The 25,189-nt window shown below is 45.5% G+C and overlaps 1 protein-coding gene across 1 annotated transcript in view; it reads left to right on the forward strand.

The window, feature by feature from the left end:
- Positions 1-3,175: 3,175 nt before the first annotated feature.
- The window catches only part of LOC120026153 (fibrillin-2-like), a gene marked incomplete at its 5' end in the record, with an annotated part of 236,899 nt that continues 214,885 nt past the window's right edge, over positions 3,176-25,189 (forward strand). The window contains one exon of the mRNA XM_038970976.1: positions 3,176-3,287. Within this exon, the coding sequence (XP_038826904.1) occupies positions 3,176-3,287 (112 nt within the window). The remainder of the gene's footprint in view (positions 3,288-25,189) is intronic.

Below are 25,189 nucleotides of genomic sequence, written 5' to 3' on the forward strand. Positions count from 1 at the left end.
CGCCACTGCCCGTGGCGTCGAGCTTCATTACGCGCGCGATCAAATAAAGCACAAACAATTTTTATCTAGTAATGACTGATGAGAGAGACGACTAGAGAATAATTGGACATCCAAATTGAGACTTTTTTTTTCTGAGAGAGGTAAGGGATAGAGGGATAGAGGTAGGTAGAAAGAGAGAGGTAGGGATAGAGGGATAGAGGTATGTAGAAAGAGAGAGGTAAGGATAGAGGGATAGAGGTAGATAGAAGAGAGAGGAAGGATAGAGGTAGATAGAAAGAGAGAGGTAAGGATAGAGGTAGATAGAAAGAGAGAGGTAAGGGATAGAGGGATAGAGGTAGGTAGAAAGAGAGAGGTAAGGGATAGAGGGTAAGGTAGAGGTAGTAGAAAGAGAGAGGTAAGGGATAGAGGGAGATAGAAAGAGAGAGGTAAGGGATAGAGGTAGATAGAAAGAGAGAGGTAAGGATAGAGGGAGAAAGAAAGAGAGAGGTAAGGGATAGAGGTAGATAGAAAGAGAGAGGTAAGGATAGAGGATAGAGGTAGGTAGAAAGAGAGAGGTAGGATAGAGGGAGATAGAAAGAGAGAGGTAAGGATAGAGGGATAGAGGTAGGTAAGAAAGAGAGAGGTAAGGATAGAGGGGATAGAAAGAGAGAGGTAAGTAGAGGGATAGAGGTAGGTAGAAAGAGAGAGGTAAGGATAGAGGGAGATAGAAAGAGAGAGGTAAGGATAGAGGGATAGATGTAGTAAGAAGAGAGAGGTAGGGATAGAGGTAGATAGAAAGAGAGAGTAAGGATAGAGGGAGATAGAAAGAGAGAGGTAAGGGATAGAGGTAGATAGAAAGAGAGAGGTAAGGATAGAGGGATAGAGGTAGGTGAAAGAGAGAGGTAAGGATAGAGGGATGGAGGTAGGTAGAAAGAGAGGTAAGGGATAGAGGGATAAGGTAGATAGAAAGAGAGAGGTGAGGGATAGAGGTAGTAGAAAGAGAGAGGTAAGGGATAGAGGTAGATAGAAAGAGAGAGGTAAGGATAGAGGTAGGTAGAAAGAGAGAGGTAAGGGATAGAGGGAGATAGAAAAGAGAGGTAAGGGATAGAGGTAGATAGAAAGGAGAGGTAAGGATAGAGGGAGATAGAAAGAGAGAGGTAAGGGATTGAGGGAGATAGAAAGAGAGAGGTAAGGATAGAGGGAGATAGAAAGAGAGAGGTAAGGGATAGAGGTAGATAGAAAGAGAGAGGTAAGGGATAGAGGGATAGAGGTAGGTAGAAAGAGAGAGGTAAGGGATAGAGGGAGATAGAAAGAGAGAGGTAAGGGATAGAGGGAGATAGAAAGAGAGAGGTACGGATAGAGGGATAGAGGTAGGTGAAAGAGAGAGGTAAGGATAGAGGGATGGAGGTAGGTAGAAAGAGAGAGGTAAGGGATAGAGGGATAGAGGTAGGTAGAAAGAGAGAGGTAAGGGATAGAGGGATGGAGGTAGGTAGAAAGAGAGAGGTAAGGGTAGAGGGATGGAGGGATAGAGGTAGGTAGAAAGAGAGAGGTAGGTAGAAAGAGAGATGTAAGAGATTGAGGTAGATAGAAAGAGAGAGGTAAGGATAGAGGTGGATAGAAAGAGAGAGGTATGGGATAGAGGGATAGAGGTAGATAGAGGGATAGAGGTAGATAGAGGGATAGAGGTAGATAGAGGGATAGAGGTAGAGAGAGGTAAGGTATAGAGGTAGAGAGAGGTAAGGTATAGAAGGATACAGGTAAATAGAGGTAGAGAGAGGGATAGAGGTAGATAGAGGTAGATAGAGAGAGGGATAGAGGTAGATAGAGGTAAGGTATAGAGGGATAGAGATATATAGAGGTAGAGAGGTAGATAGAGGTAGATAGAGGTAGATAGAGGTAGAGAGATGGATAGAGGTAGAGAGAGGTATATAGAGGTAAGGTATAGAGGTAGAGAGAGGTAGATAGAGGTAAGGTATAGAGGTAGATAGAGGGATAGAGGTAGAGAGAGGTAGATAGAGGTAAGGTATAGAGGGATCGAGATATATAGAGATATGTAGAGGTAGATAGAGGTAGATAGAGGTAGATAGAGGTAGAGAGAGGTAGAGAGAGGTAGAGAGAGGTTGTTAGAGGTTGTTAGAGGTAGATAGAGGTAGATAGAGAGAGGTAGAGAGGTAGATAGAGGTAGAGAGATGGATAGAGGTAGAGAGAGGTATATAGAGGTAAGGTATAGAGGTAGAGAGAGGTAGATAGAGGTAAGGTATAGAGGTAGATAGAGGGATAGAGGTAGAGAGAGGTAGATAGAGGTAAGGTATAGAGGGATCGAGATATATAGAGATATGTAGAGGTAGATAGAGGTAGATAGAGGTAGAGAGAGGTAGAGAGAGGTTGTTAGAGGTTGTTAGAGGTAGAGAGGTAGATAGAGGTAGATAGAGGTAAGGTATAGAGGGATAGAGGTAGATAGTAGTAGATAGGACTTGGTAGAGGGTTGCATGTTGACCTAGCCTAGCTCTGCTGGGAGACTGTTAGAAAGTCTTGAGGTGGTGGGGGGAGAAAACTCTCAGAATGTGCGGGCTAATGTTTGACTTTCGTCTTCAAAGCGGAGGCCCCCTTGGCACCGCACACAGTGAGTTTGGGTAGATGGGTGGTGGAGGGAGGGGGGGGGGGTGTCGTTGCCTGGTTTCTGTTAAAACAACTCACACAGTCGTGGCGTAAACGAAGGAAGCAGAGGAAGTATGTCGCAAGCAGTTTGACAGCTTGAAGTCCTCTCCCTACACCTTGGCTGGCTCAAGTCTTCTTGCTTAAGTCTTCTGGCTAACCGAGATTTGGATATTTTTGGAAATTCCATTGAATCTAATGAGGATTCTAGCCTCTACGCTGATTAGCCTTCACTGGCAATAGACAATTAGGAAGACACACCTCCCCCAAAACCCCATTGCTCAAAGTGCCAACATAAATAACCTGGCATCTGTTTCAAAGGGAAAATAGAGAGACAATTGGAAACTAGGGGAATTTGACCCACTTCTGTAATCATGGCTTGACAAAGACCATGGAAAAATAAGGCCCTCAGATGTGCAGTTGGGCGTGTGTGTGTCTGTCTGTTTCAGCCGTCTGCGATATTAAGTGCTAGATGTGCAGTTGTGTGTGTGTGTGCGCATACATATGTGTGTGTGTGACTAACTGAAACTGTTTGTGTGTGTTTGTCTCTGTTTCAGCCGTCTGTGAAAGTAAGTGCCAAAACGGCGGGCGCTGCATTGGACCCAACCGGTGCGCTTGTGTCTACGGGTTCACTGGGCCCCAGTGTGAGAGAGGTAAGAGCCCAAGCCTATGGAAACTCTTGGTCACTCACTTCATTTTTTTTTGTTCTTTTTTTTGGGGGGGGGGGTGGAGGAGAGGTGTCGCCTGGCAATTCTCACTTCTACGGAAAGGGTTCTAGGGATGTCCCCATAGGAGAACCCTTTTAGTGTCTTCTAGTGATAATGTTACACAAGCAGAAACCTGCACTGCAGCACAGGGTTAAAAACTCACTTTTTAGCCTGCACCTGTTTGCACATGGGAATGACCATTTCCCTCCCGGTCATGAATGTTTATATGAATAAGGGTGAAATGTTACCAGACATGTCATTACCACATGATTTGACCCACCTTTTACCTCTTCTGGACTTTGGCTCTTCTTTTTCCCACCTTTTAGTTCTGGTCTAACCGTTTTGGCAGTAACCCCTCAGACCTTACTGGTGCTGTGGTGGGCGTGCTGTAGGGTGAAGTTGCCCCCACACACTAATCTAGGGTTAGTTTTGCATTTCCCCCACTAATGTATTGGTGGAGGGGAACCTGATCCTAGATCTGTACCTAGGCTGGATGTCATGGAGAAAGGTGTATCCACGGTGGAGGATGATTCACAGGGTCTGTCATTGACTCAGCAGTGGGCCAGCTCCTCACATCCCAGGGTTATTTATACCACCTCTCTGGTGGTGTGTCTCTGGGAAATACATTAGGGCTATGTGTATGTGTATGTGTATGTGTGTGTGTGTGTGTGTGTGTGTGTGTGTGTGTGTGTGTGTGTGTGTGTGTGTGTGTGTGTGTGTGATGGAGCACTAGTTTGTAGTAGAGTGTGTCTAGTAAATAGAGTCAAATAGTGTTAAAAAAGCCACATGTGGCACAAGATCCTAACTAAAACAAACTAACCCACTAAATAAAGGGACAGATTGACAGGCTGATTTAGGGTCCCAGGTTGGTCTCAACTAGATACTTTGAACAGGCAGACAGGTGTTGAATGGCTGAACCTGGACCTCTGCCTATCTTCAGTCCCGTTCATCAAGAGGAGTCAAGGAATGGGGGTTAAGTCTGTGTCTGTCTACAGTCCCGTTCATCAAGAGGAGTCAAGGAATGGGGTTTAAGTCTGTGTCTGTGCTCTCAGCTGATTAAAACTGATTAGGTTGCAAAATACTACTTGAGTAAAAGTCTAATAAAAGTGTTTGGTTTTAAATATACTTAAGTATCAAAAGTAAAAGTATAAATCATTTCAAATTTCTTATATTAAGCAAACCAGACGGCACCATTTATTTTACATTTTTATTACAGATAGCCAGGGGAACACTCCAACACTCAGCCATCATTTACAGATAGCCAGGGGAACACTCCAACACTCAGCCATCATTTACAGATAGCCAGGGGAACACTCCAACACTCAGACATCATTTACAGATAGCCAGGGGAACACTCCAACACTCAGCCATCATTTACAGATAGCCAGGGGAACACTCCAACACTCAGACATCATTTACAGATAGCCAGGGGAACACTCCAACACTCAGCCATCATTTACAGATAGCCAGGGGAACACTCCAACACTCAGACATCATTTACAGATAGCCAGGGGAACACTCCAACACTCAGCCATCATTTATAGATAGCCAGGGGAACACTCCAACACTCAGACATCATTTATAGATAGCCAGGGGAACACTCCAACACTCAGCCATCATTTACAGATAGCCAGGGGAACACTCCAACACTCAGCCATCATTTACAGATAGCCAGGGGAACACTCCAACACTCAGACATCATTTACAGATAGCCAGGGGAACACTCCAACACTCAGCCATCATTTATAGATAGCCAGGGGAACACTCCAACATCATTTATAGATAGCCAGGGGAACACTCCAACACTCAGCCATCATTTATAGATAGCCAGGGGAACACTCAGCCATCATTTATAGATAGCCAGGGGAACACTCCAACATCATTTATAGATAGCCAGGGGAACACTCCAACACTCAGCCATCATTTATAGATAGCCAGGGGAACACTCCAACACTCAGCCATCATTTATAGATAGCCAGGGGAACACTCCAACATCATTTATAGATAACCAGGGGAACACTCCAACACTCAGCCATCATGTATAGATAGCCAGGGGAACACTCCAACACTCAGACATCATTTACAGATAGCCAGGGGAACACTCCAACACTCAGACATCATTTATAGATAGCCAGGGGAACACTCCAACACTCAGACATCATTTACAGATAGCCAGGGGAACACTCCAACACTCAGACATCATTTACAGATAGCCAGGGGAACACTCCAACACTCAGACATCATTTATAGATAGCCAGGGGAACACTCCAACACTCAGACATCATTTATAGATAGCCAGGGGAACACTCCAACACTCAGACATCATTTATAGATAGCCAGGGGAACACTCCAACACTCAGACATCATTTACAGATAGCCAGGGGAACACTCCAACACTCAGACATCATTTATAGATAGCCAGGGGAACACTCCAACACTCAGACATCATTTACAGATAGCCAGGGGAACACTCCAACACTCAGACATCATTTATAGATAGCCAGGGGAACACTCCAACACTCAGACATCATTTACAGATAGCCAGGGGAACACTACAACACTCAGACATCATTTATAGATAGCCAGGGGAACACTCCAACACTCAGACATCATTTATAGATAGCCAGGGGAACACTCCAACACTCAGCCATCATTTATAGATAGCCAGGGGAACACTCCAACACTCAGCCATCATTTATAGATAGCCAGGGGAACACTCCAACATCATTTATAGATAGCCAGGGGAACACTCCAACACTCAGCCATCATTTATAGATAGCCAGGGGAACACTCCAACATCATTTATAGATAGCCAGGGGAACACTCCAACACTCAGCCATCATTTATAGATAGCCAGGGGAACACTCCAACATCATTTATAGATAGCCAGGGGAACACTCCAACACTCAGACATCATGTATAGATAGCCAGGGGAACACTCCAACACTCAGACATCATTTACAGATAGCCAGGGGAACACTCCAACACTCAGACATCATTTATAGATAGCCAGGGGAACACTCCAACACTCAGACATCATTTACAGATAGCCAGGGGAACACTCCAACACTCAGACATCATTTATAGATAGCCAGGGGAACACTCCAACACTCAGACATCATTTATAGATAGCCAGGGGAACACTCCAACACTCAGCCATCATTTATAGATAGCCAGGGGAACACTCCAACACTCAGCCATCATTTATAGATAGCCAGGGGAACACTCCAACATCATTTATAGATAGCCAGGGGAACACTCCAACACTCAGCCATCATTTATAGATAGCCAGGGGAACACTCCAACATCATTTATAGATAGCCAGGGGAACACTCCAACACTCAGCCATCATTTATAGATAGCCAGGGGAACACTCCAACATCATTTATAGATAGCCAGGGGAACACTCCAACACTCAGCCATCATTTATAGATAGCCATGGGAACACTCCAACACTCAGCCATCATTTATAGATAGCCAGGGGAACACTCCAACACTCAGCCATCATGTATAGATAGCCAGGGGAACACTCCAACACTCAGACATCATTTATAGATAGCCAGGGGAACACTCCAACACTCAGCCATCATTTATAGATAGCCAGGGGAACACTCCAACACTCAGCTATCATTTATAGATAGCCAGGGGAACACTCCAACACTCAGCCATCATTTATAGATAGCCAGGGGAACACTCCAACACTCAGCTATCATTTATAGATAGCCAGGGGAACACTCCAACACTCAGACATCATTTACAGATAGCCAGGGGAACACTCCAACACTCAGACATCATGTATAGATAGCCAGGGGAACACTCCAACACTCAGACATCATGTATAGATAGCCAGGGGAACACTACAACACTCAGACATCATGTATAGATAGCCAGGGGAACACTCCAACACTCAGACATCATGTATAGATAGCCAGGGGAACACTCCAACACTCAGCCGGATTTTTTTTTCACTCATACCATAATGTCATACCATAATATCATACCATAATATTCCATAATATCATACCGTAATATCATACCATGATATCATACCATAATATCATACCATACCATAATAGTCCATAATATCATACCATAATATCATACCATAATAGTCCATAATATCATACCATAATATACCATAGTATCATACCACAATATACCATAATATTATCCCATAATATACCATAATATCATACCATAATGTACCGTGATATAATACCATAATATTATCCCATAATATCCCATAATATCCCATAATATCATACCATAATATACCGTGATATAATACCATAATGCCCCTGGTTAAAATGAGTGCAAAGTTCCAAGAATATTTGTTATGTTCTCATAACACAAAAACTGCCCAGTCGTGTGCGGATGATTATAGAATGTTTGTATAAAACATTCACCTGATGTTGCAAGAAACACATTTGTTCTTTAATGGTTCACAGGTACAGATCTAGGATCAGCTTCCCCTCCTCCAATCCTAACCTTAACGATTAGTGGGGAAAACGCCAAACTGATCCACGTGTCATAAGGAAGGCATGTCTCGGTTTTCTAGGAGTCGTCTGTTCTTGGTACAGCTGTAGCCTCTCTCCCAACAGCTGCATTGGCAGTAATCACTGACTAACTGTTATGTGTTGGGTGACAAGATATGAATTGCTCACACAATGGCACAATGGATGGCGGTCAATTAAGTACACAGGATTAATGGCTAATTATGTGCCTTTGCCAAGTGACTTTGACTGCTAGCTGGATCTTCTCAAGATTCTTAGTGTTCACAAATGACATTAGCCAAACTCATATACACTAAGTGCACAAAATATTAGGAACACCTGCTCTTTCCATGACACAGACTGACCAGGTGAATCCATGTGAAAGTCATGATCCCTTATTGATGTCACTTGTTAAATTCAATCAGTGTAGATGAAGGGAAGACAAAATATGTAAGTGCCTTTGAACGGGGTATGGTAGTAGGTGCCAGGAGCACCGGTTTGTGTCAAGAACTGCAACGCTGCTGGGTTTTTCACGCTCAACAGTTTCCTGTGTCTATCAAGAATGGTCCACCACCCCAATGGACATCCAGTCAACTTGACACAGCTGTGGGAAGCATTGGAGTCAACATGGGCCAGCATCTCTGTGGAACATTTCGACACCTTGTAGTGCCCTGATGATTTGAGGTTATTCTGAGGGCAAAGGGGGAGGGGGGGGTGCAATTCAATATTAGGGAAAGGGGGATACCTAGTCATTTGTACAACTGAATAGCTTTAACTGAAAGTTGTCTTCTGCCTTAATCGACATCCACATCTTCGGCGCCCAGGGATAGTTATTAGGAAGGTGTTCCTAATGTTTGGTATACTCAGTGTATTTGTATTTTGAAATAGCATGCTGTACTACACTACCCACAATGCTCTGCAACTGGTGTCTCATTATTAAGAGAATGTTGATTTTTATTTTGCCTTTACTTAACTAGTCAGTTAAGAACAAATTCGTATTTACAATGACGGCCTACCCCGGCCAAACCCCGGACGACGCTGGGTTAATTGTGTGCCGCCCTGTGGGACTCCCAATCATGACCAGATGTGATACAGCCTGGATTCAAACCCGGGACTGTAGTGACGCCTCTTGCACTGAGATGCAGTGCCTTAGACCGCTGCAGAGCTGAACTGCAAGGCATATTGTTAGCTGAACCGCAAGGCGTATTGTTAGCTGAACTGCAAGTCGTATTGTTAGCTGACCTGCAAGGCGTATTGTTAGCTGAACCGCAAGGCGTATTGTTTGCTGAACTGCAAGGCGTATTGTTAGCTGACCTGCAAGTCATATTGTTAGCTGAACCGCAAGGCGTATTGTAACTGAACCGCAAGGCGTATTGTTAGCTGAACTGCAAGGCGTATTGTTTGCTGAACTGCAAGGCGTATTGTTTGCTGAACTGCAAGGCGTATTGTTTGCTGAACCGCAAGGCGTATTGTTAGCTGAACTGCAAGGCGTATTGTTAGCTGAACTGCAAGGCGTATTGTTTGCTGAACTGCAAGGCGTATTGTTTGCTGAACCGCAAGGCGTATTGTTTGCTGAACTGCAAGGCGTATTGTTAGCTGACCTGCAAGTCATATTGTTAGCTGAACTGCAAGGCGTATTGTTAGCTGAACTGCAAGGCGTATTGTTAGCTGACCTGCAAGGCATATTGTTAGCTGAACTGCAAGGCGTATTGTTTGCTGAACTGCAAGGCGTATTGCTAGCTGACCTGCAAGTCATATTGTTAGCTGACCTGCAAGGCGTATTGTTAGCTGAACCGCAAGGCGTATTGTTAGCTGACCTGCAAGGCGTATTGTTAGCTGAACCGCAAGGCGTATTGTTAGCTGAACCGCAAGGCGTATTGTTAGCTGAACCGCAAGGCGTATTGTTAGCTGAACTGCAAGGCGTATTGTTAGCTGACCTGCAAGGCGTATTGTTTGCTGAACCGCAAGGCGTATTGTTAGCTGAACCGCAAGGCGTATTGTAACTGAACCGCAAGGCGTATTGTTAGCTGAACTGCAAGGCGTATTGTTAGCTGAACTGCAAGGCGTATTGTTAGCTGACCTGCAAGGCGTATTGTTAGCTGAACTGCAAGGCGTATTGTTAGCTGAACTGCAAGGCGTATTGTTAGCTGAACTGCAAGGCGTATTGTTAGCTGACCTGCAAGGCGTATTGTTAGCTGAACTGCAAGGCGTATTGTTAGCTGACCTGCAAGGCGTATTGTTAGCTGACCTGCAAGGCGTATTGTTAGCTGACCTGCAAGGCGTATTGTTAGCTGAACTGCAAGGCGTATTGTTAGCTGAACTGCAAGGCGTATTGTTAGCTGACCTGCAAGGCGTATTGTTAGCTGAACTGCAAGGCGTATTGTTAGCTGAACTGCAAGGCGTATTGTTAGCTGAACTGCAAAGCGTATTGTTAGCTGACCTGCAAGGCGTATTGTTAGCTGACCTGCAAGGCGTATTGTTAGCTGACCTGCAAGGCGTATTGTTAGCTGAACTGCAAGGCGTATTGTTAGCTGACCTGCAAGGCGTATTGTTAGCTGACCTGCAAGGCGTATTGTTAGTTGACCTGCAAGGCGTATTGTTAGCTGAACTGCAAGTCATATTGTTAGCTGAACTGCAAGTCGTATTGTTAGCTGAACTGCAAGGCGTATTGTTAGCTGACCTGCAAGGCGTATTGTTAGCTGAACTGCAAGGCGTATTGTTAGCTGACCTGCAAGGCGTATTGTTAGCTGACCTGCAAGGCGTATTGTTAGCTGACCTGCAAGGCATATTGTTAGCTGACCTGCAAGGCGTATTGTTAGCTGACCTGCAAGGCGTATTGTAACTGAACTGCAAGGTGTATTGTTAGCTGACCTGCAAGGCGTATTGTTAGCTGACCTGCAAGGCGTATTGTTAGCTGACCTGCAAGGCGTATTGTTAGCTGACCTGCAAGGCGTATTGTTAGCTGAACTGCAAGGCGTATTGTTAACTGACCTGCAAGGCTTATTGGGCCCTAGTGTAGAACGCATGTTTGCTGAGGCATTAGGATAGACCATAGTAACGGACAGTGGGGGAACAGAGGGATCCAGTAAGCCCACTCTAGCCTTATTTCCTCTCTCCCTTGTCAGCTGACTGGGTACCCTGAAAGCCAGTCCGACCCAGACAGGTGGTGCTTTCTGATTCTCATGCTTTTATTTTCTCTAGAAGATCAGATCAGATAGTTTTGAACAGGTGTCAGCAAAATGTCTAGCCTATCAACAGGTGCATAAGGTGGGGATTAGGTTAGCGAATTGGAATGCACCATAAATTCCAATCAGAAAAATAATTTTTGTTAGCCTCTATGCCAGCCTGTTTGTGCGCCAACTCCTTGTCACTCATTGTCAAATCAAATCAAAATCAAATGTATTTATATAGCCCTTCTTACATCAGCTGATAAATCAAAGTGCTGTACAGAAACCCAGCCTAAAACCCCAAACAGCAAGCAATGCAGGTGTAGAATCACGGTGGCTAGGAAAAACTCCCTACAAAACCTAGGAAGAAACCTAGAGAGGAACCACGCTTTGAGGGGTAGCCAGTCCTCTTCTGGCTGTGCTGGGTGGAGATTATAACAGAACATGGCCAAGATGTTCAAATGTTCATAAATGACCAGCATGGTCAAATAATAGTAATCACAGTGAACAGGTCAGGGTTCCATAGCCGCAGGCAGAACAGTTGAAACTGGAGCAGCAGCACGGCCAGGTGGACTGGGGACAACAAGATGTCATCATGCCAGGTAGTCCTGGGGCATGGTCCTAGGGCTCAGGTCCTCCGAGAGAGAGAAAGAAAGAAAGAAAGAAAGAAAGAAAGAAAGAAAGAAAGAAAGAAAGAAAGAAAGAGAGAGAGAAAGAGAGAAAGAGAGAATTAGAGAGAGCATACTTAAATTCACACAGGACACCAAATAAGACAGGAGAAATACTCCAGATATAACAGACTGACCCTAGCCCCCGACACATAAACTACTGCAGCATAAATACTGGAGGCTGAGACGGGAGGGGTCAGGAGACACTGTGGCCCCTTCCGATGATACCCCCAGACAGGGCCAAACAGGCAGGATATAACCCCACCCACTTTGCCAAAGCACAGCCCCCACACCACTGGAGGGATATCTTCAACCACCAACTTACCATCCTGAGAAAAGGCAGAGTTTAGCCCACAAAGATCTCCCCCACGCCAACCCAGACAGGAAGACCACGTTAGTGACTCAACCCACTCAAGTGACGCACCCCTTCTAGGGACGGCATGGAAGAGTACCAGTAAGCCAGTGACTCAGCCCCTGTAATAGGGTTAGAAGCAGAGAATCCCAGTGGAGAGAGGGGAACCGGCCAGGCAGAGACAGCAAGGGCGGTTCGTTGCTCCAGTGCCTTTCCGTTCACCTTCACACTCTTGGGCCAGACTACACTCAATCATAGGACCTACTGAAGAGATGAGTCTTCAATAAAGACTTAAAGGTTGAGACCGAGTTTGCGTCTCTCACATGGGTAGGCAGACCATTCCATAAAAATGGAGCTCTATAGGAGAAAGCCCTGCCTCCAGCATTTTGCTTAGAAATTCTAGGGACAATTAGGAGGCCTGCGTCTTGTGACCGTAGCATACGTGTAGGTATGTACGGCAGGACCAAATCGGAAAGATAGGTAGGAGCAAGCCCATGTAATGCTTTGTAGGTTAGCAGTGAAACCTTGAAATCAGCCCTTGCCTTAACAGGAAGCCAGTGTAGGGAGACTAGCACTGGAGTAATATGATCACATTTTTTGGTTCTAGTCAGGATTCTAGCAGCCGTATTTAGCACTAACTGAAGTTTATTTAGTGCTTTATCCGGTTAGCCGGAAAGTAGAGCATTGCAGTAGTCTAACCTAGAAGTAATTAAAGCATGGATTAATTTTTCTGCATCATTTTTGGACAGAAAATGTCAGATTTTTGCAATGTTACGTAAATGGAAAAAAGCTGTCTTTGAAACAGTCTTGATATGTTCGTCAAAAGAGAGATCAGGGTCCAGAGTAATGCCGAGGTCCTTCACAGCTGTATTTGAGACGACTGTACAACCATCGAGATTAATTGTCAGATTCAACAGAAGATCTCTTTGTTTCTTGGGACCTAGAACAAGCATCTCTGTTTGGTCCGAGTTTAAAAGTAGAAAGTTTGCAGCCATCCACTTCCTTATGTCTGAAACACAGGCTTCCAGCGAGGGCAATTTTGGGGCTTCACCATGTTTCATTGAAATGTACAGTTGTGTGTCATCCGCATAGCAGTGAAAGTTAACATTATGTTTTCGAATGACATCCCCAAGAGGTAAAATATATAGTGAAAACAACAGTGGTCCTAAAACAGAACCTTGAGGAACACCAACATTTACAGTTGATTTGTCAGAGGACAAACCATTCACAGAGACAAACTGATATCTTTCCGACAAATAAGATCTAAACCAGGCCAGAACTTGTCCGTGTAGACCAATTTGGGTTTCCAATCTCTCCAAAAGAATGTGGTGATCGATGGTATCAAAAGCAGCACTAAGGTCTAGGAACACGAGGACAGATGCAGAGCCTCGGTCTGACGCCATTAAAAGGTCATTTACCACCTTCACAAGTGCAGTCTCAGTGCTATGATGGGGTCTAAAACCAGACTGAAGCATTTCGTATACATTGTTTATCTTCAGGAAGGCAGTGAGTTGCTGCACAACAGCCTTTTCTAATATTTTTGAGAGGAATGGGAGATTCGATATAGGCCGATAGTTTTTTATATTTTCTGGGTCAAGGTTTGGCTTTTTCAAGAGAGGCTTTATTACTGCCACTTTTAGTGAGTTTGGTACACATCCAATGGATAGAGAGCCGTTTATTATGTTCAACATAGGAGGGCCAAGCACAGGAAGTAGCTCTTTCAGTAGTTTAGTTGGAATAGGGTCCAGTATGCAGGTTGAAGGTTTAGAGGCCATGAATATTTTCATCCTGTCAAGGATGATCCAGGACAGCTAAGCCCTGGAGGAATACGCAGATTTAAAGAGGAGTCCGTAATTTGCTTTCTAAAGATCATGATCTTTTCCTCAAAGAAGTTCATGAATGTATTACTGCTGAAGTGAAAGCCATGCTCTCTTGGGGAATGCTGCTTTTTAGTTAGCTTTGCGACAGTATCAAAAATACATTTCGGATTGTTCTTATTTTCCTCAATTAAGTTGGAAAAATAGGATGATCGAGCAGCAGTGAGGGCTCTTTGATACTGCACGGTACTGTCTTTCCAAGCTAGTCGGAAGACTTCCAGTTTGGTGTGGCGCCATTTCCGTTCCAATTTTCTGGAAGCTTGCTTCAGAGCTCGGGTATTTTCTGTATACCAGGGAGCTAGTTTCTTATGACAAATGTTTTTAGTTTTTAGGGGTGCAACTGCATCTAGGGTATTGCTCAAGGTTAAATTGAGTTCCTCAGTTAGGTGGTTAACTGATTTTTGTCCTCTGACGTCCTTGGGTAGGCAGAGGGAGTCTGGAAGGGCATCAAGGAATCTTTGGGTTGTCTGAGAATTTTTAGCACGACTTTTGATGCTCCTTTGTTGGGGTCTGAGCAGATTATTTGTTGCGATTGCAAACGTAATAAAATGGTGGTCCAATAGTCCAGGATTATGAGGAAAAACATTAAAATCCACAACATTTATTCCACGGGACAAAACTAGGTCCAGAGTATGACTGTGGCAGTGAGTAGGTCCGGAGACATGTTGGTCAAAACCCACCGAGTCGATGATGGCTCCGAAAGCCTTTTGGAGTGGGTCTGTGGACTTTTCCATGTGAATATTAAAGTCACCAAAAATTAGAATATTATCTGCTATGACTACAAGGTCCGATAGGAATTCAGGGAACTCAGTGAGGAACGCTGTATATTGCCTGTAAACAGTAGCTATAAAAAGTGATTGAGTAGGCTGCATAGATTTCATGACTAGAAGCTCAAAAGATTTGCTTTTGCGGGATGCGCGGGGGATATGGTCACTAATGTAACCAGGAGGTGAGGCCTCATTTAACACAGTAAATTCATCAGGCTTAAGCCATGTTTCAGTCAGGCCAATCACATCAAGATTATGATCCGTGATTAGTTCATTGACTATAACTGCCTTGGAAGTGAGGGATCTAACATTAAGTATCCCTATTTTGAGATGTGAGGTATCACGATCTCTTTCAATAATGGCAGGAATGGAGGAGGTCTTTATTCTAGTGAGATTGCTAAGGCAAATATCGGCATGTTTAGTTTTTCCCAACCTAGGTCGAGGCATAGACACGGTCTCAATGGGGATAGCTGAGCTGACTACACTGACTGTGCTAGTGGCAGACTCCACTAAGCTGGCAGGCAGGCTAACAGCCTGCTGCCTAGCCTGCACCCTATTTCATTGTGGAGCTAGAGGAGGTAGAGCCCTGTCTATGTTGGTAGATAAGATGAGAGCACCCCTCCAGCTAGGATGGAGTCCGTCACTCCTCAGCAGGCCAGGCTTGGTCCTGTTTGTGGGTGAGTCCCAGAAAGAGGGCCAATTATCTACAAATTCTATCTTTTGGGAGGGGCAGAAAACAGTTTTCAACCAGCGATTGAGTTGTGAAACTCTGCTGTAGAGCTCATCACTCCCCCTAACTGGAAGGGGGCCAGAGACAATTACTCGATGCCAACACATCTTTCTAGCTGATTTACATGCTGAAGCTATGTTGCGCTTGGTGACCTCTGACTGTTTCATCCTAACATCGTTGGTGCCGACGTAGATAACGATATCCCTATACTCTCTACACTCGCCAGTTTTAGCTTTAGCCAGCACCATCTTCAGATTAGCCTTAACATTGGTAGCCCTGCCCCCTGGTAAACAGTGTATGATCGCTGATGATTCCTTTTAAGTCTAATACTGCGGGTAATGGAGTCGCCAATGACTAGGGTTTTCAATTTGTCAGAGCTAATGGTGGGAGGCTTCGGCGTCTCAGACCCCGTAACGGGAGGAGTAGAGACCAGAGAAGGCTTGGCTCTGACTCCGACTCGCTGCTTAATGGGGAGAACCGGTTGAAAGTTTCTGTCGGCTGATTGAGCGACACCGGTTGAGCATTCCTACAGCATTTCCCTCCAGAAGCCATGAGAAAGTTGTCCGGCTGCGGGGACCGTGCGGGGGGATTTATACTACTATCTGTACTTACTGGTGGCACAGACGCTGTTTCATCCTTTCCTACACTGAAATTACCCTTGCCTAACAATTGCATCTGAAGCTGGGCTTGCAGCACAGCTATCCTCGCCGTAAGGCGATCGTTCTCCTGTATATTATGAGTACAGCGACTGCAATTAGAAGGCATCATGTTAATGTTACTACTTAGCTTCGGCTGTTGGAGGTACTGACGAACCATGTCCAGATAAAGCGTCTGGAGTGAAAAAGTTGAATGAAAAAAAAGTTGAGTGAGGGAAAAACTAAAAATATAAACTGTAATTAAAAAGTAAAAACCGTAAAGTTGTCAGGTAGCAAAGTAAGGTTAGCAACAAAACGCACAGCAGCACATAAACAAGTCTGCAAGTTGTCTGACAATGAGCACAAACAGATCAGGGGCCAAGCTACCTTTCTCTGTACCCTTCACTGATTTGTCCCTACTGATAGGTGTGAGCCATATCACAACAGTAATAGTTCATCCTCATCCCTACTGGTGTGATTCAACAGTCAGTGAATTATCTCAGAGCGAGGAACTCCTTACAGAGGGACGAACTCAGAGCGAGGATCTCCTTCCAGAGAGACGAACTCAGAGCGAGGATCTCCTTCCAGAGGGACGAACTCAGAGCGAGGATCTCCTTCCAGAGAGACGAACTCAGAGCGATGATCTCCTTCCAGAGAGACGAACTCAGAGCGAGGCTCTCCTTCCAGAGAGACGAACTCAGAGCGAGGATCTCCTTCCAGAGGGACGAACTCAGAGCGAGGATCTCCTTCCAGAGAGACGAACTCAGAGCGAGGATCTCCTTCCAGAGGGACATCAGGTTCTGCAACACACTCTGTTTCTCAGAAACGTAGCTTTCCTCCGACTTAAATACAACTCGCGGGTTTTACAGTTCATTGAGCGGATAGGAAGCGGGCTCTCTCTGTGAAGAACAAAGACGGTGGTGTCTGCTTCATGACCAATAAGAAGTGGTGCAATGGGGGAAATGTACAGGAACTTGCGATCTTCTGCCCTCGACTTGAAATACTTGGTCATTAAATGTCACCCTTTTTATCTTCCGAGAGAATTATCAGGGACTGTCGCCACGACAGTGTACATCCTGCCCCAAGCCGACACCAAAAATACTCTGAAAGATCTTCAATGGACCCTGAACAAACTGGGGACCGCGTACCTGGAGGCAGCGTTCATCGCAGGGGACTTTGACAAAAGTAATTTTAAGTCCATGCTCCCAAGTTACTATCAACACATTAACTGTCCAACTCGCAGAAATTCCACTTTTGTCCACTGCTACACGCCTTTTCGACAGCGGTATAAAGCCCTCTCCCATCCTACTTTTGGCAAATCTGACCACAACTCCATTTTGCTCCTCCCCGCCTACAAACAAATGCTCAAGAGGGATGTTCCGGTGGTCAGGTCTGTACAACGCTGGTCTGACTAATCAGAATCCATGCTCCAAGACTGTTTTGATAACGTGGATGGAATATGTTCCACGTCTGGGGATAACATGAATGAATACGCCGACCCACTCACCGGATTCATAAAAAAGTGCATAGATGATGTGATACCGATGGTGTCTTTCAAAACTTACCCGACTCAAAAACAGTGGATTGATGCCAACCTTGTCAGGAATCTGAAGGAGAGAGGATGCTGCTTATTTACATGGCAAGGTGACTGGAGACAATTGTATGGTTAAACAGTACAAATACGACCTACACAGATCGATCAAGATGGCGAGACACAAGTATAGGGACAAAGTGAAGGAGCAATTTGGTGGGTCGGACACGATGTGTATGTGGCAGGGGCTTCTAACATCACAGATCACAAAAAAGAAAGCCAGTCACGTTGGGGACACCAACGCCGCCCTACCGGACGAGCTAAACACCTTTTTCTCACACTTGAAGCATAAAGACTCTGAGCTATCGAGTAGCGCCCATGAGGACAATGAAGGCTACGGCCTCCACGGAGGACGTATGTAAGTCTTTCAAGTGTGTTATCCCTTGCATGGCTGCCAGCTGAAGACCAGCTAGTTGTTGTGTTTTCTGATATTTTTGATATCTCTCTAGCTCGGCCATTATCCCCACCTGCTTCAAGAAGGCCACTATCATCCCCATGCCCAAGAAAGGGAAACTAATTGAACTGAATGACTAGCACTCACTTCTGTCATCATGAAATGCTTCGAGAGGCTAGTCACCTCCTCCCTCCTCGACACACTCCACCCTCTCCAATTTGCCTACCGCTCGATAGTTCCAGAGACGATGCAATCGCCATAGCACAACACACTGCCATCACCCACCTGGACAAAAGGAATGCATATGTGACGATACTGTTCATTGACTACAGCTCGGCCTTCAATACCATAGTGCCCTCTAAGCTCACCACAAAGCTCACAGCCCTGGGACTGAACTCCTCCCTATGCAACTGGGTCCTGGACTTCCTGACAGGCCGTCCCCAGGTGGTGAAGGTAGGCATTACCAACAATGACGAGACGGCCTACAGAGAGGAGGTAGGCACACTGACGGCGTGGTGCCAGATAAACAACCTCTCCCTCAACGTCAAAAAAACCCCAAAGGAGCTGATTGTGGATTTCAGGAGGAACCAGGCTGAGAACGCCCCCATCAACGGGGCGCCGTGGAAATGGTAAAAAACATGAAGTTCCTTGACGTACACGTCTCCGAGCAGCTGAAATGGTCAAACCACAAGGACACTGTGGTGTATAGGTACGACAGCAACTCTTCAACCTCAGGAGGCTGAAGAAATTTGGCCTGTCCCCGAGGGGGCCCTCACAGTGTTCTACGGGAGCACCATCGAGAGCATACTGCCGGGCCGCATCACAGCCTGGTACGGCCGCGGACTGCAAGGCGCTACAGAGGATGGTACATGTCAGACTGGCCAATAGCTTCTACCCCCAGACCATCAGACTGCTGAATAGCCACCACTAGGCAGCTACCTACTCCCCCTGTCCCCCTCCTGCCCCCTGGACTTCCTACCCCTCCCCCCACTGCTCCCCCAACGGACATTTACCCTTCCCCCACTACCCCAATGGACATTTATCATTGTTACAGTTGTAAATATGTATATATTATATGAATAGGAGCCCAGTATTCTATTAATGGGTTGACCAAAGCTCCCGAGTGGCGCAGCAGTCTAAGACACTGCATCGCAGTGCAAGAGGCATCACTACAGTCCCTGGTTCAAATCCAGGCTGTATCACATCCGGCTGTGATTGGGAGTCCCATAGGGTGGCGCACAATTGGCCCAGCGTTGCCCCTGGTTGGCCGTAGTCGTAAACAAGAATTTGTTCGTAACTGACTTGCTTAGTTAAATTTAAAAAATATGTAATATATATATATATATAACTGATTTCAACTTGACTTTCATCATGTTTCTATCTTTCACCAAGAATGTCTGGCTATATCTGATGGTCAGTTGGTTGACGTAACATGATTTTAGCAGGTCTTAGCTCTTTCAGGATATTTAGTACAGTCACCCACACAGGGAATATAGGCCAATGGCCATTTCAGGCTAAAACAAAGTGGTTGTTGTAGTTCCGACCGTGCACAACAATGTGATTGAGTCGACAGCTGGTTCGCTTGAAACTGAATATATTTATCATGAAAACCTTTTGCTTGACCAGGTTGTCATCAAATCTGCCGTGTATTTGAAAGTCACTCCAATACCTTCATAAATTAATTGTTGTTTAAATAAGATACAACAATTGTGTTTTTATCCCTAAAGGAGATATTTGATTGCCTTTTAAAACAATAGGTAACACTTTATATGAAGGGGATATACATAATTAATTACGTCTGACAGAAAGACTTCATAACACCTGCATAAATGTTTTGTCAGCCCTTGTATTTATGCAACATCCATGTCATATATGACATAAATGTGGAACAGTGTCAGAATATTCAGTAAATTATTTCAAAATAAAAGTCCCTGTAAACCATACTGTTTTTAGTCAAAATCGCCACTTTTACCACTCTTTTTTTAGACTATCCATGTATTATGCATTGTTATCATAATCAGAATGAAAAGAAAAATGCTATGACTAATAATACATTTATGTGATGGCAATGCTTCCGAGCTGTTAAAAGGTGAAGTGGAGGCTTCTTCAACAGTGGAAAGAGAGGGCAGCGGGATGACTCAGAGGTTTCTCCCTATGAGAGTAGTGTAGTACTTTCATCCACTACTCCCATAGGGCTCTGGTCTAAAGTAGTGCACTATAGGGAATAGAATGCTATTTGGGACAGAGTCTATTGAAGGGGAAGGATCAACGTCTGGTATTAAATGGACTCAGTTCCTAAATCAGGAATATGTATGTGTGTGAATGCGGAAGGTGTATGCCACTTTCCTTTCGTCTCCTTCCAATTCCTGTCTTCTTTGAAAGGGAATTTCCTTTTCAGGCTCTGAATAAAGTTCTATGGCTTACATTCACAAAAATGTACTTCCTGTATGGACTGTTGATGAATCGCACATGGGGTTAGGGTTAGTCCTGAATGGACTCCTGTTGATGATAGGGTTAGTCCCGTATGGACTCCTGTTGATGATAGGGTTAGTCCTGAATGGACTCCTGTTGATGATAGGGTTAGTCCCGTATGGACTCCTGTTGATGATAGGGTTAGTCCTGTATGGACTCCTGTAGATGATAGGGTTAGTCCCGTATGGACTCCTGTTGATGATAGGGTTAGTCCCATATGGACTCCTGTTGATGATAGGGTTAGTCCCGTATGGACTCCTGTTGATGATAGGGTTAGTCCCATATGGACTCCTGTTGATGATAGGGTTAGTCCTGTATGGACTCCTGTTGATGATAGGGTTAGTCCCGTATGGACTCCTGTTGATGATAGGGTTAGTCCTGTATGGACTCCTGTTGATGATAGGGTTAGTCCTGCATGGACTCCTGTTGATGATAGGGTTAGTCCCATATGGACTCCTGTTGATGATAGGGTTAGTCCTGCATGGACTCCTGTTGATGATAGGGTTAGTCCCGTATGGACTCCTGTTGATGATAGGGTTAGTCCTGTATGGACTCCTGTTGATGATAGGGTTAGTCCTGTATGGACTCCTGTTGATGATAGGGTTAGTCCCATATGGACTCCTGTTGATGATAGGGTTAGTCCCGTATGGACTCCTGTTGATGATAGGGTTATGGTTAGTCCCATATGGACTCCTGTTGATGATAGGGTTAGTCCTGAATGGACTCCTGTTGATGATAGGGTTAGTCCTGTATGGACTCCTGTTGATGATAGGGTTAGTCCTGTATGGACTCCTGTTGATGATAGGGTTAGTCCCGTATGGACTCCTGTTGATGATAGGGTTAGTCCTGTATGGACTCCTGTTGATGATAGGGTTAGTCCCATATGGACTCCTGTTGATGATAGGGTTAGTCCTGTATGGACTCCTGTTGATGATAGGGTTATGGTTAGTCCCATATGGACTCCTGTTGATGATAGGGTTAGTCCCGTATGGACTCCTGTTGATGATAAGGTTAGTCCTGTATGGACTCCTGTTGATGATAGGGTTAGGGTTAGTCCTGTATGGACTCCTGTTGATGATAGGGTTAGTCCTGTATGGACTCCTGTTGATGATAGGGTTAGTCCTGTATGGACTCCTGTTGATGATAGGGTTAGTCCCATATGGACTCCTGTTGATGATAGGGTTAGTCCCATATGGACTCCTGTTGATGATAGGGTTAGTCCCGTATGGACTCCTGTTGATGATAGGGTTAGTCCTGTATGGACTCCTGTTGATGATAGGGTTAGTCCTGTATGAACTCCTGTTGATGATAGGGTTAGTCCCGTATGGACTCCTGTTGATGATAGGGTTAGTCCCATATGGACTCCTGTTGATGATAGGGTTAGTCCTGTATGGACTCCTGTTGATGATAGGGTTAGGGTTAGTCCTGTATGGACTCCTGTTGATGATAGGGTTAGTCCCATATGGACTCCTGTTGATGATAGGGTTAGTCCTGTATGGACTCCTGTTGGTGATAGGGTTAGGGTTAGTCCCGTATGGACTCCTGCTGATGATAGGGTTAGTCCCATATGGACTCCTGTTGATGATAGGGTTAGTCCTGTATGGACTCCTGTTGGTGATAGGGTTAGGGTTAGTCCCGTATGGACTCCTGTTGATGATAGGGTTAGTCCTGCATGGACTCCTGTTGATGATAGGGTTAGTCCTGTATGGACTCCTGTTGATGATAGGGTTAGTCCTGTATGGACTCCTGCTGATGATAGGGTTAGTCCCATATGGACTCCTGTTGATGATAGGGTTAGTCCTGTATGGACTCCTGTTGGTGATAGGGTTAGGGTTAGTCCCATATGGACTCCTGTTGATGATAGGGTTAGTCCCGTATGGACTCCTGTTGATGATAGGGTTAGTCCTGTATGGACTCCTGCTGATGATAGGGTTAGTCCCATATGGACTCCTGTTGGTGATAGGGTTAGTCCTGTATGGACTCCTGTTGATGATAGGGTTAGTCCTGTATGGACTCCTGTTGGTGATAGGGTTAGTCCCGTATGGACTCCTGTTGATGATAGGGTTAGTCCCGTATGGACTCCTGTTGATGATAGGGTTAGTCCTGTATGGACTCCTGTTGATGATAGGGTTAGTCCTGTATGGACTCCTGTTGGTGATAGGGTTAGTCCCATATGGACTCCTGTTGATGATAGGGTTAGTCCTGTATGGACTCCTGTTGATGATAGGGTTAGTCCTGTATGGACTCCTGTTGATGATAGGGTTAGTCCTGTATGGACTCCTGTTGGTGATAGGGTTAGTCCCATATGGACTCCTGTTGATGATAGGGTTAGTCCTGTATGGACTCCTGCTGATGATAGGGTTAGTCCCATATGGACTCCTGTTGATGATAGGGTTAGTCCTGTATGGACTCCTGTTGGTGATAGGGTTAGTCCTGTATGGACTCCTGTTGATGATAGGGTTAGTCCTGCATGGACTCCTGTTGATGATAGGGTTAGTCCTGAATGGCCTCCTGTTGATGATAGGGTTAGTCCTGTATGGACTCCTGTTGATGATAGGGTTAGTCCTGTATGGACTCCTGTTGGTGATAGGGTTAGTCCCGTATGGACTCCTGCTGATGATAGGGTTATGGTTAGTCCCATATGGACTCCTGTTGGTGATAGGGTTAGTCCTGTATGGACTCCTGCTGATGATAGGGTTAGTCCCGTATGGACTCCTGTTGATGATAGGGTTAGTCCCGTATGGACTCCTGTTGATGATAGGGTTAGTCCCTTTTGGACTCCTGTTGATTAATCCCACATGGGGCAGGTAGTTTAGTGGTTAGAGTGTTGGGCCTGTAGCTGAAAGGTTGCTGGTCCGTACTGTGAGACGCGGAAGACAGCACTATAGGGAGACAGGACGGACAGCTGATCATTCTCGCAGTGGCAGACCACATGTAACAACACCTGCACAGGATCCGTACATCCGAACTTCACACCTACGGGACAGGTACAGGATGGCAACAACAACTGCCCTAGTTACACCAGGAACACACAATCCCTCCATCAGTGCTCAGGCTGTCCTCAATAGGCTGAGAGAGGCTGGACTGAGGGCGTTTAGGCCTGTTGTAAGGCAGGTCCTCACCAGACATCACCGGCACAACGTCGCCTATGGGCACAAACCCACCGTCGCTGGACCAGCCGGGACTGGCAAAATGTGCTCTTCACTGACAAGTCACGGTTTTGTATCACCACGGGTGTTGGTCGGATTCGCATTTATCGTCGAAGGAATGAGCGTTACACCGAGGCCTGTACTCTGGAGCGGGATCGATTTGGAGGTGGAGGGTGCGTCATGGTCTGGGGCGGTGTGTCACAGCATCATCGGACTGAGCTTGTTTACATTTCAGTCAATCTCAACGCTGTGTGTTACAGGGAAGACATCCTCCTCCCTCATGTGGTACCCTTCCTGCAGGCTCATCCTGACATGATCCTCCAGCATGACAATGCCACCAGCCATACTGCTCGTTCTGTGTGTGATTTCCTGCAAGACAGGAATGTCAGTGTTCTGCCATGGCCAGCGAAGAGCCCGGATCTCAATCCCATTGAGCACGTCTGGGACCTGTTGAATCGGGAGGGTGAGGGCTAGGGCCATTCCCCCCAGAAATGTCCGGGAACTTGCAGGTGCCTTGGTGGAAGAGTGGGGTAACATCTCACAGCAAGAACGGGCAAATCTGGTGCAGTCCATGAGGAGATGCACTGCAGTACTTAATGCAGCTGGTGGCCACACCAGATACTGACTGTTACTTTTGATTTTGACCCCCCTTTGTTCAGGGACACATTGTTCAATTTCTGTTAGTCACATGTCTGTGGAACTTGTTCAGTTTATGTCTCAGTTGTTGAATCGTGTTATGTTCATACAAATATTTACACATGTTAAGTTTGCTGAAAATTAACACAGTTGACAGTGAGAGGACATTTCTTTTTTTGCTGAGTTTATATTTTACCACCTTTTTTACCAATTGGTAGTTACAGTCTTATCCCATCGCTGCAACTCGGAAGAGAGCTATGCGTCCTTCCAAGCCGCACTGCGCACTTAACCCAGCGAGCATGCGCCTGGCCTGCCACTAGAGCGCGATGGGACAAGATCATCCCGGCCAGCCGAACCCCCCCCAACCCAGACAACGCTGGGCCAATTGTGCACCCCCTCATGGGTCTCCAGGTCGGCTGTGACACAGCCCTGGATTGAACCCAGGTCTGTAGTGACGCTTTTAGACTGCTGCGCCACTCGGGAAGCCCTGGGGTATCCATTTTGTTGTTGTCTAAATGCCAGATTGCCCCTTTAATCCTTCTGATTTGAATTTGTCCTCAAACTCAAAAACACGAGGCTAAATTAGCTGTTTATCTTAGACCAAGCTTGTTTGATGAGATTACTCCATGTTGTCTGAATTAGAAAAGGATGTAGTCACAACTGCTCCTGGGTGTCACTGGAGAAAAAAACAGTTGTTTGCGTCTGTGTTTATAGTCTCATTGGTGTTTGTGTGTGTGGTCATTGTCAATGTAAATGTACACACTGGGCTTAAAGAGTCTCAATGTAACATTTCTACTGAGGAAAAGAGTGCTCAAATGACCTACAGTCGAGGTCCAGCCTACAGTCGAGGTGCAGCCAAAATGCACAGCTCTCAACCCTGAAGTAACAACAAATCCTTTATAAATAGCTTAACTTGA

This window comes from Salvelinus namaycush, chromosome 31 (genome assembly GCF_016432855.1).
Source record: "Salvelinus namaycush isolate Seneca chromosome 31, SaNama_1.0, whole genome shotgun sequence".
NCBI lineage: Eukaryota > Metazoa > Chordata > Actinopteri > Salmoniformes > Salmonidae > Salvelinus > Salvelinus namaycush.